This window comes from Conger conger, chromosome 6, assembly GCF_963514075.1.
Source record: "Conger conger chromosome 6, fConCon1.1, whole genome shotgun sequence".
In the NCBI taxonomy this organism is placed as follows: domain Eukaryota; kingdom Metazoa; phylum Chordata; class Actinopteri; order Anguilliformes; family Congridae; genus Conger; species Conger conger.
In genome coordinates this window covers 37,147,945-37,160,660 of record NC_083765.1, presented here as the reverse complement: position 1 = coordinate 37,160,660, position 12,716 = coordinate 37,147,945, and the positions used below count along the sequence as shown (strand labels likewise).

Genomic DNA, 12,716 nt, shown 5'->3' with positions numbered 1-12,716 from the left:
GCCGCCAAATGCCAAAATTGCTCTTTTGCGACGGAGCTACGTGCTCCATAAATTCACGCCGGCCTTATGAATGCAGCCCAATAATTAACTTGTACGCGCAGAAGTGCTTCGAATAAAGCCGATTGAAACTGACATGCCAGGGTGGTCAGGTCGTTATGTTTCGGTAACTGCCCGATGATTAGTATTTCTCTAAAAGGAACCGGGCGTACAGCTTGATGACGGAAAGAAAATCGGTGCAAAAGAATAGGAATTGATGAAAAACAGGGAATTGATTAAACGGTACACAAAATGGGAAAAACAAGGATTGCACTCAAATGGGGTGGGGGTGTAAAATTGAACCCCTGGAATTGACCATAACACCGGACAGAGAAATTAGTTTTGGGGAAGGTGGTGTGAGTGGTGGGTGCAGTGGAGAGGTGAGGTTCTTGGTGGCTAAAATCAGGAGTGTAAAAGTGCTTTTGGGAGGACAAATTTGCGTGCAGATGGGAGGGAATCCGTTCTGCCTGATGATATCGACAAGGGGAACATCACTGTCAGGTGCCATCAGTGCTGCACTTTGTCTGGTGCAGAGAGCAGCTGGCCCGCACTATCTCTCTTTCTCTCTCCCTCTCTCTTTCTATTTGTCCTTAAAGCCCAAGGAAAGAGAAAAACAGCCCCAAAATACAGTGGTCTCTGCCTCTCCTTAAACCTTATGAAAGTATGCAGAAGAAACATGTGTCTAATCCCAGTCCCTGTCCCAATCAGTCCTGTGATTATACAATACAGTGTGGGTTTATGTGCCATTCCACAGAATCAGTAACTGCACTAACTGTGATGTCAATCCTGTAGTTGTCACTGCATGGGTTCTTAAAGTCATTATGCATTATATAGTGTTCTGCTTTAAAAATGGCAGCTAAAAGGGAAGATGCTGAGAGAACAAGTGAATTGACAAGCATTTGACTGTGATAAGTCATTTTGAGAAATTACTTTTTTTTTTCGAAACTTTTAAAACAATCTGTATCGAATCAGTCTGTGGGGAAAATGACTCTCCTGTTCTCTATTTCATTTGAAGTAACAGTTCATCAGGTAACAGTTTGCCAAGATGGTTTGCTAAGATGGTTGAATGTACATCACTTTTTAAAGCTCTAACAGTTTGGCAAACAAGATCTAAGAGCAGCAGTAAAGATGACATTTCTGTTATGAAACAATTCACAGTGCACAAGAACTGGGCATCAATACATAGTGTTGCTGACTATCATTTGTTCAAACTATTAAAAAAGGTACATGTCAAGGTCTGGGATATATTAGACAGTAAGGGACCCATTGATTCTTGTAATCGATATGTTGGATGTGGGAGAAATGGGCAGGCGTACAGACCTGAACAACTTTGACAAGGGCCAGATTGTTATGGGCAGACAACTGGGTTGGTGCATCTCCAAAATGGCAAGGCTTTTGGGGTCAGCAGCGGTGAGGATCTACCAACAGTGGTCCGAGGAGGGACAACCAACGCTGATCGATGCGTAAGCGCAACAAAGGCTATCCATTTACCTGAGGAGGTGAAGGCACCAGGATGCACTGTGGGAAGAAAACAAGCTGGTGGAGGGAGTGTGATGCTCTGGGCAGTGTTCTGCAGGGAAACCCTGGGTCTGGATATTCATGTGGACGTAAATTTGACGTGCCACCTACCTAAACATCATTGCACACCAGATACACCCCTTTGTGGCAACGGTATTCCCTGATGGCAGTGGCCTCTTTCAGCAGGATAATGCGCCCTGCCACACAGCAGAAATTGTTCAGGAATGGTTTAAGGAACATGACAAAGAGGTGAAGTTGTTTCCCTAGGCTCTAAAAAAACAAGTGCTCACTGAGTGTATTTTCAAACCTACATATACAAATAAAATTTTAATTTGTGTGATGTGGGCTGCCCCCACTCAGCCACATACCGTTTGCTCATCACCTTACACAGGCCATTTTTGTCCCACTCTACAATAAGATACATGAATTGGCATTAGCTAATGTAGTTGTTAACTTATCAGTAGTTACTTAGTTAACTACTACATTAGTTAATGCCAATTCATGGAACATTATTGTAAACTACCCCAGGATACTGAAAAGTAACGGTCGGTAAAAATATGTTAATCCAAAACACAAAAGCAATTCCACGTCTAATTGACTGAAAAGAGTCAAAATGAAAGTTCTGGATTTACTTGACTGAAATAGAGATGCTGTGGCAGAACCTGAAAAGGGCAATTCATGCTCAAAGACCCAGAATTCCTCCACAGTGATATGAAAGACTGATATGAAATTATAGGCAGTGTTTGGTTGCAATTATTGCCGCTGAAGTTGGTAAAACCAGTTTAAATTACCCCCCTTAAATTGTCTCCCTTAAATCTAAGGGGGAAATTACTTTTTCACAAGGGTGACATGGATGTTTGATAACCTTTTCATTGAATCAGTGAAACAATAATAAAAAATAAAAAAAATGTGTTTTGAGTTTACCCAGGTTCCCTTCTGCCAGTGGTGCTGCATGCTGATTTGTGGAAGAATTCTGCCCACTCGCAGGAATCAGGGGTCATAAATTCCTGGAGACTCTTGGACCTTCCAGGAGAGGTGGGATGCCTGCAAATCTCAGAAAAAAACTATCTGGATTGACAGAAAACACTCTGGGTAAGTGAAAATATAGCTTTATTTCATTTTATTTTTGGGTGAACTACCTCTTTAAATCTTAAATCTTAAAGGTGAGCTGCAGAACACAGCTGTCTTTGAACTCCCTGTGTCAATGTGGATTTTCATGTGATGCTTAAAAATAGTGACATTCCCAGATGCTGTGTGCCGTGGGCATAATATCCCAACATACAGTTCATGAATAACTTGTGCTTGCCGACTGCACTTAATCAATCAAAGTGATGGCTTCCATGTTTTTCCAAAATGGAAATGAAAAGGCTGTGCTGAGGCTAGAGCCATCCACTATGCAAGGAGGTTTGGACACATTCCATACCCCAGGATAAAGTGCTGAAATGGAATATATAATAACATAAAAGCGTAATATCATTGATAAATTATCACTAATACATTAATTTACAATGAACATGTTCATGATTAAATGACAAATGACAGAATGGCTTAGGGATGCCTTATGTTACCATCTGGAGTCCAAGAATTTGACCCACTGGCTGCTTCACAAAACAAAAGCTTTTATAGCATTAGTACATTCCCATCTACCACCTCAGAAAAAAAGTCACCAAACAAAAAGAATGTACATTTGCTTTGTCTAAAGAAAGGTCAAAGACAAGTATGTGCTTTTTCTATTTCAGAATGGTAAACTAAGCTGCTATGCCAAACTGAAATGACAGTCAGTGCATTTTGTATTGTCTTTGCTGAATAAAAATAGTCTCTTTTATCACTGTTTTTACACAAGGTTGAAGAGATCTTTGATTTGACTGGGCTCTACTGCAGCGGACAATCCTGTGCTGTTATTACCCAGAATTCCATAGGCGTTACACTATTACTAATGTATGGCGTTTCGATATGGAAAATATTCTGGAATATCAAAGGCTCGAACTCCTCATTCATAATCGAGGCTAACAAGCCTAAATATTTCATATGACCCACAACGCACCTGGGTTTCCACTCGGGAGAATATTGTGAATAAATTACTGTCATAGTGAGGACCTCAGTGGTCACAACCACATACTGGCTTTTCTGGAAAATCATTTTGTCCAGAGGGTAGTGCAACAATGCCCATTGGGGGAAGCTATAAGCATATATTCCATGATTCGTAAGACAATCCACCCAGTTGAGGTTTGTTTTATATGAACAAATGTTTATTGCATTTTCCACATGATGGATGTTTTATTTGTTGCTGCAGTAATTGTCATATTGCATTCATTTATAGTAATAACAATGAAAATACTCTTGACTCTTCATGGTGATTATGTTGGACAGACAATATTGAAAAGGGAAAAGGGCATTTCTCTTTGAAGGATTTAAATACATTGCAAACAAACATTTTTTTCCAGATGAATAACACAAAGATAGGCATACAAAAAAAAGCAAAATGATCATACATTCATTATTTCAACCACTTTAACCAGAATTCATCAGCAAAGTAGTATTCTGAATTAGAAATTACAGGTGTTGTGGCTGCTTGCAGTAAACAAGAATTCTATCGATTGTAACCAGAAACTTTGTTTCAGGAGATCAGACAGGGTAACAATATTCAAATGCTGTATGCTACAGACTCACAAATGTGTCTATCAATACAGAAAACATGGTGTAATAGTCCAGCCTGAGCTTCAAACTGCTTTAAGAAACATTAGTTCTTCAAGGGGGGTAAAACTAACAGGAGCTGCATTCACACAAGTATCCTGTAAGTTTGAATGCAGAGAAAGGTGCCCAAGCATACGCGGTGACCTGTGTTGACCTGTGTACTAAAGTTCAAATGGATTTTAACTTTAATTTCTGCACCAGTGAGATGATGGTGATGAAATGAAGATGTAATCATTACCCAAAGGTGATATGTCAAATTACTGTAACAAGATCAATGCCTTCCAGTCGACCTGTGCAAAAAAACCTGAAAGGTTCGACTAATGCCTACTAGATTACATTATACAGCATTCAATCCTGAGATTATCTGACTCAAACATCCTCATAACTTGTCAGAACAGCAAAATAGCTGTCCTCAGTAGTAAGCTTACTGCAACAGTAAATATTCTCCAGTTTTGTTTTGCACGGTAACAGCACTGGAGCGGAGGTGTCAAACTCAAGTCCTGGATGGCCACAGTTTTTGCTGGCATTTGTGGTTTCCTTTGAATCAAAAGCCAGATATGGCCTTGAGAACAGAGTGTGTGGATTCTTCAGCCAATCAACAACTTTAATGAATCACTGGTGGTGAAACAGCCCAAAAACCAGCAGACAATGGGGCCCTCCAGGATTGGATTGTGACACCTCTGTTCTAGGCAGATGAAAGGCTCAGACAGTGTTGTTACTGTGCATGACAAAACTGTGGGTAAGACCTTGGCAGATAACTTGCGTTTGTTCTATGTTCAAACCGTCTTCTTGGTGAGAACTTCACTTGCACTGTTAGTGGTGTAATTTTGAGTGGGGTCAGTGTAGAATACCAAACCGACAGCACAGAAGAAAAGGGGGTGTGAGGCTCTCAGCAACAACACCTGCTATCTCAACACATACTGAAATAGCTTGGATAAATGCAGACCTCCCCCAACTCTCCATTGCCAGCAGTTCATCTTGCCCTGATTTTCACCTCTGAGGCCGAGGCTTTGGGGCTGCCAGATTGCGCTAAAACAAATTAACTACGGGTAAAACAAATGAACCGAGTGTCTTTATGTAACTGCATTAACTGCGTAAGGATTAGCACACGGAGCCTATGGGAGAACATATGGCAACAACGCTGAAACGCACAGCTGAGAAGCGCCAGGCACTGGCTTCTCAGTGAACACCAAGCACTAGATTGGGTGAACGCACTGATGGAGTAATCCAGTGCTGACCTGTTTTATGCTGACAGGGCTGCTTTAGGAGTAGAGTGAAAGGGTCAGTCAACAAAGCACCACTGTTACAGAATCAGTAACTTTTCCGCGATACGTCAACATTTCTCCAGTGGAACTGATCATTGAGAGACTTGGGGTACTGTATAGCAATGTGAGATGAATATCTGAAAGATACTCCATATGCAGTTAAAGACATTCAGTCATACACCATTAATGCTGAGCGTAGTTCTCTCTCCCTGTGACATGCCATTCGCCCAATTGAGGTGTGAACTCCCCTCGCCCTCCCGGTGATAAAATCTGTTTTTATGACCACACTAGCACTAGTAAAAGGGCCATTTCATGAAAAAAATGCCATTTCATGAACAATAGGTTCGCCTGCTGTGACAACGATGGTGTATTCAAAAGGCAAGAGAGTCGCAAAACATTTCAGAGGGTGAATGATATGAGGTGGGTGTTCAGAGCTTGTTTTTTTCAAGTGTACTTCAGATGAATTTTCTAGACTCTACCTCCTCAGCCTTTTTGCAAAAATGTTCAAAAATAAACATTCATTTTTGAAAATGTTTTCTTTTGCAGGGCACCACTCGTCCATAGACAAAAGTTCATTCGGCACCAATGTCATCAGATAATGGACCGGAATAATGTCAAAAGCGTGAATGCCAAAATCAGTGTCGGAAAATGGCACTACACGGGTCAACTGGTTTCTGATAAAAAAAAAAGAAGCTTTTTCAATTCTGTTGTTAAAAAAAAGGCCAAGCCCTGTTAAATGCAATTTTGATAATAACTATTTTTTATGAAGCTAGTAGTTTGGCAGAATCAACGTTCATAATCGTAAACTACCTATTAAACATTAAAACCCGGCTCATAAAAAATCAACAGCCAAATAATGCAATTGCAACAATAACCAAACTCAAGTCACATCATATTAGCATAAAATATTATGTGGCCTGTTTTGTGTTCACAAATCATTTATAATTTATATAGATACTGCACGTTTCCTTGGGAATTGTTTTACACAGGGTGCTTCCCTATGTAAAGAAATTCCCACAGTTGTCTGGTGGGTCAAGCTTGGTATATTTCCTTAAGACCAATTCAGGAAAATTGCAACAGTTGACGAGACAAAAATAGTTCTGATTTTTCTTTTAAACCTAGAATGTGACTGAGTAAAGGCAAAATGGTTCACATCAAAACAGACAATGGAATTAATTGACTATTTCTTTATCAACAAAGTAAATGGTATGAGTAGGAGTAGGTGTTGTAGGAGTAGGTAAAGCAGATCTGATGATAATGGCAAGTAGAATCAGAAAAACCCATTAAAATATGCTATGACTAAAATACGGGAAATCATGAAAAGCTTGAAAATTGAGCTGGTCAAACTGGTCGTGAGCTGGTCTAGCTGGGTAAGAGCTGGTCAACCAGCTCGCACCTGTTTGAAAACATAGCTTGAACTGATCAAATTATGACAAGCTGGGACCTGCTGAAATGGTCAACCAGCCAATCCATGTCGAGCTGGGAGCTGGTCTGAACTGGTTAACGAGCTACCAGTTGTTTCAAAACCTAACTTGATCCGGTTTTTTTTCAGCAGGGAATGAACAAAATTCCTCCTGATACGCTCACCGGTTGTTGACTTTTTAACAGACATTCGTGCAGTCTTGGGGGTGGAATCCCGCCTGGAATGGCACTACTGAGACGAGAGTATGAAGGGGCATTCATGACATGATTGTGTACAACATGATTTGAGCTGCTATTTGACCCTTTTGACTGTGAATGGCCTGTGACTCAAACAACTACACTGACACTTCCTCTTGGCCAGTGGCACAACTGTTTGTTTGAGACTAGCTGCAGTTTGCCTGCATTTGACACATACCGTATTGAGAAGCTCTCGACCTAAAGCAAAAATAATTCCCCGCATGATAAAAGAACACGTGAATAATGGACACAGAGGGGATGAATTCATAAAGCATCGCCGGAGTAGGTGTGCAGATCCAGACAAGACTCCCATATTCCCATCCGTGAGTAAAAAGGCGAAACAGATCATAGATCAGCACTGCTGCTCCAAGATGCTTCCAGGATACAGGCCATTGTGTCTTAAAGGTCCCATATTGTGGAAAATGACATTTCCCTTGCCATGCGGATTATAAAGGAGTTGAAGGTGTTATCATGCACAGCTGCCAAACACATCCACACAATCTGTATGAACAAAATGTGCATTTAGTCGAGCCTTTTGGATTCTGTGAAGTTACGACATCATAACTATACGCTTGTTTGCTTCAGCATGGCCCTCCTTGTAGCCAGAACAAATCCAAGCGCTCGGCACAGACTGCATTCAGTTTGTTGGAGCAAGCCAGCCAATCAGAACGGAGGGTCATTGATATCAATGCACCTTACAGACACTGACTAAAACAGCCTGTTCTTGGCAAAGCTCAGGAGAAGTGCTAGGGAATGGACGTATGTAATAGACATGTAAAACTGGATAGTGAGATTTGGTACTTAAAACCATCTTCTTATGGACATCAGGACCTAAAATAAAACACTGGAAATGTGTACAATCTGGGACCTTTAAACAAATAATAACAAATGAAAAATAAATACATCGAATATCAGGCAAGTTGCCGACGGCGTGCTGATTAGGGGCTACGCCAGCGCTGCAGAGGTGGGGTGTGGGCGAGTCGGGCGTGGTCAGCCCAGCTTGTATCTCGTCTCTTGGCTGTAGAAGAACACCTGAAGCAGGATCGCCACATCCACCAGGATCTGGACTGTCCCACACACGCAGAACTGGGTGGGGCTCTCGTTCACCACGAAGTACGTGGTCTTGAAGACGTCACCGGCCATCCAGAGCAGCACCATCTTCACACTGAGAGAAAACAACAAAGGAGGGAGAGAACGACCATTAACTTACACCTGTCAACATAGCTTCTAAAACCCATGACCTCCCATGATTACAAATGTTACAGAATTCTATACTGTTTTGTATTTAAAGGATGCCTAAGATGAGGGACCAAGAAAATGTATTAAAACAGAATTAAACATGTCTCAGACGTGGGCTGTGAAACCTTTGATGTTCAGCATCTCAAAACTATGCCCAAGACTAACGCAGTTACAACCCTGTAATTCTCAGCTCACAACCTGAAGAGCAGCAGCACTCTGCTTTATCAATATTTATCCAGTTAAGTCTGAATTTATTTATTCTGCTATTTTCTAAGTAGCTGTCAGGCACCAATCAGGCCGCTGTCTGCCAGCGTGTTTTGCAAATCAGCACTAAAGCGGACCAATCACCAAATTATTTGCATTCTTTTAACAGCTGTTCCGCAAACGAGCTGCCCCACCTAAACTTTCTGGCAGACCACAGAGTGTCCAGAATTCTGCTTCAGCTTGGCAGGGCAGAATGATGGTTAAGGATGTGGGCAGCTTCTAACTTAATGGCTGCCGGTGGATTTCAGAGATGGATTGAAGGGTCGGCTGCTACTACCTGTTTAATTTTCCTGCAGGGTTATGAATAATGTTTCTGGCTCCAGTCTCATACTCAACTAATCCGGAGGGACATTGGCTTAAAAAAAATCATCATTATGGCAGATGGAGAAGAATTTCTTATACTCAGTCCCACTTATGGAAAGTGACACATTTTGTTGTTTTCGCTCAGTATTCCAGCATACAAACCGTTTAAATAAAACAATCACAATGCGGTTAAAGTGCTGATTTTCAGTTTTAACTTCAAGTTTTTACATCCGTATTGGGTAAACCAAGTAGGAATTACAAACCTTTTAATACAAAAAATATGTCATACAATTACCTACAGACTGCCCTGTATATGGTTTCTGTTACCGACAATCACTTGTGACTTGATAAATTAAGTTAGTAGAAAATAGATGTTTTATCTAGTTCCGTATGTTTTCCTTAAACAAACGTTTAACACAATGCCATTTGCCTCATTGCTTTTCCCATAAATTATTTAATATAAGTGACACCTACGCACCACTTAGACTAAACCATTTAAGTAATGTCCACACGTTCAGCATCAGGAGCCCACTGATTTCACTGGCCAGTCTATAATCTAATATAATAAAACAACTACTTTCCAAATGATTCATGTGCCAGATTTACACAATATTGCTATGTCTCCCCTAAGGTCAAGTACAGTGAACAAGGAATATATTCTACATTACAAGCATAATTACAGCTGTGGTAGTAATAGTAGTTTTGACACCTGGTCATGCATGTTGTGATGAATAGCAAGGCTTCAACCAGGAAGCACAAACTTAGCTGCAACTTAGCTGCAACTTAGCTGATCTCTCAATAAGCCAATGATCCCAAGCATACCTAAGAATCAACCATGAAGTATGGAAAGGTAATGTGAAGGCTTTCGATTTTAATATTACTGAAAATCTCTGGGGACATTCAAAACAGGCCTCAAACAGTGATTGCATGCAAGGAGACCTTCTGAGTACTTCTGCAAAGAAAACATTAACAAAAAACCTGCAGAAACCTGCCATGTTGAACTTTGTACCATGTAGCCAACTTCAAGATCACTTTCATACTTTCACTGGGGATGTCCAAACTTTTGTTCACAATAATATTATGTTTGAAACATAATTCTTCCCTCATGAGCTTTTAAAAGTGCATAATTAATTACAAGAGGCCCCTCACAATTCCATTATTATGCAAAAACCATCGTACACAGGGGTGTGGTGGGCGTGCACAGGGGGTGTTGAAACCCCCCATGAGGCACAGCGGGGCACAAAGACAGAGTTTGAAGTCCTCCATTTTAGAGGGTACAGTACATCGACCCTCATCCATCACTGATGGAAAGGACGTTCCGCGGGAGAGTAACAGCTGCGGAAGCCCTGAACCCGGGGCAGGTGGGACGCGGGCGACACGGTGTTCGGCTTGTCAGGACACCGCGTTCCCCGTGGCATTTATGCAAATCCGTTTTGTTCATTTCACTTCAACCCCAGCCGGGGCAGCAGGACGATCAGTCAGCCTTCAGTTTGGAGCTTATATACAGTCACACCATTAACTCCAGACTGCTGCAGCGGTCACTCAGCGAGATGAGCCCATGGCTGTAAAACCATCAAACCCGAAAAAAAGCCCAGAGAAATTATTAGACGCTGGGGACTCCTTCAGAACAGAGCTGTCTCCTCTCCCCAGAGACTGAGTCTCTCCAGAATATCCCCAGCTGCATACAGCCACATAATCTGGCTCTCTTTTAAGACCTTTTCAAAGACCCCTTTATAAACTTGCTATAACTGTGGCTTATTGATTGTTTTTTTTTTCCTGTTGGTGCTCAGCCTTTTATGATGTGTAATTTTTCACATTTTTGTTTCTCAATGTGTACATTTTGGTTGTGTAAATGTGCGCCAAAATAAACTGAACAAAAATATCTTTACTCTAATTCTTCTTCTTCTTCTTCTTCTTCTTATTATTATTATTGTTGTCATAGTAATGTTGTGAGAATGTTGCATAGAGGTTTCAAGGCCGTTATTATACGCTGGTTTAGTAATGAAATGTGTGTCCAGTGAGCAGCAGGGGAGTGGGGGTTGCTGTAATGTCTGATTAATTTGCACATGAGTACTGTTAGCTGGCTCAGCTCCAGCCGTGAGTGGAATGACAGATTTCCTTACATCCGAAATCGATTTGATCACAACCCTGCTCAAAAACAGCCCATGAAGGGTGGTGCCAGAAGAACAGCACCATTATGCAGTAAGAACAGTCTGTACAGTGTGTTTATGCTGTAAGAGAAGTCTGTACAGTGTGTTTATGCTGTAAGAGAAGTCTGTACAGTGTGTTGATGCTGTAAGAGCAGTCTGTACAGTGTGTTTATGCTGTAAGAGAAGTCTGTACAGTGTGTTGATGCTGTAAGAGCAGTCTGTACAGTGTGTTTATGCTGTAAGAGAAGTCTGTACAGTGTGTTGATGCTGTAAGAGCAGTCTGTACAGTGTGTTCATGCTGCAAGAGAAGTCTGTACAGTGTGTTGATACTGTAAGAGCAGTCTGTACAGTGTGTTCATGCTGTAAGATAAGTCTGTAGTGTGTTTATGCTGTAAGAACGGTCTGTACAGTGTGTTTATCCTGTAAGAGAAGTCTGTAGTGTGTTTATGCTGTAAGAACGGTCTGTACAGTGTGTTTATGCTGTAAGAGAAGTCTGTAGTGTGTTTATGCTGTAAGAACGGTCTGTACAGTGTGTTTATGCTGTAAGAGCAGTCAGCGTTGTTTGATGATGCTATAAGAGCAGTCTGTGAGAGCAGTACGAGCAGACTCAGATCCTGAAGGGCTGCAGTGTCTGCTGGCCTAGAATTTCAAAGGCCTAAAATGGCTGCCGATCAAAAGAAGACCGCAATAGCTGCAGATGCTGTGCTGCTGGAACTCCAGTCTGAGATCCCCTTTCAGGAGAGATCCCAGTCGACCGAGAGAAAGAGGCCAGTCACCGGCAATCACAGGATTCGTAATTAGACACACAAGTGGCTTGCACGAATTAGGTCACGGCTATCTGAACCGCAGGGTCGTCGGTTGGACTGCCAGCCGGTTCCCCGGTGTGGAACAAACTAGCGGATTAACCTCAATGTCTCCGGTCAGAATCCAGCTGAATAAATGGAACGCCAAACACATTTGGGCAAACATTTGGAGCGCCCCAAATAGGGAGGGAACTAAACAAGCAACGACAAGCAAACCTCAGCCTGTTCTGTTTTATTTACAGGTTCACCGCTCTGGGGCCGGTCCCCTGTGTGTGCGCATTCATGCACACACTGACCCTGTTTTCCAAACGGAGGGGGGAGGTTGATTCCCGTTTTATTCATTCAAAAGCCATTGTGCAAATCCCATTCACGGCAAGCGATTTGTCCTCTATGACTGCAAAGAGAAAGACAGAAAGATAGGCAGATAAAGAGAAAGAGAGAGAGAGAAAGTGGTCCCCATTCTCTGATCCCCCCCGTCACTTTAAATCTCCAGTTAAACAGCTCCTTTCTCTCAGAGCTTCAGAAGGCCCCTCTGGATACTCCCTGAGCCTCAGAGACTGCACACTTCATTAAGGAAGATGAAACATTAACGAGGCAATTAAGAGGGGCGGGTCATCAGGACAAGAGCAGAAGCAGTGTGCAGGAATGGAGATAAATTTCCGCCGAAACATCGTTCTTCTTCCTCCCTGTTCCTCAACTATGATATTCCACAGACAAAGACCTGGGTTGCTTTCAGCCCTGACAAAGCGGTACAAAGCATTTATTTAAATGGAAACATTGGTACG

General features: G+C 41.9%; 1 protein-coding gene across 7 annotated transcripts in view; it reads right to left on the bottom strand.

Moving 5' to 3' along the window:
- Positions 1–3,781: 3,781 nt before the first annotated feature.
- Positions 3,782–12,716, bottom strand: part of si:dkey-246g23.2 (solute carrier family 66 member 2) — a 65,753-nt gene continuing 56,818 nt past the window's right edge. For all 7 annotated transcript variants that reach the window (XM_061244671.1, XM_061244672.1, XM_061244678.1 and 4 more), the window contains exon 5: positions 3,782–8,337. In XM_061244671.1, coding sequence (XP_061100655.1) covers positions 8,163–8,337 — 175 coding nt within the window. In that variant the 3' untranslated portion in view covers positions 3,782–8,162. The remainder of the gene's footprint in view (positions 8,338–12,716) is intronic.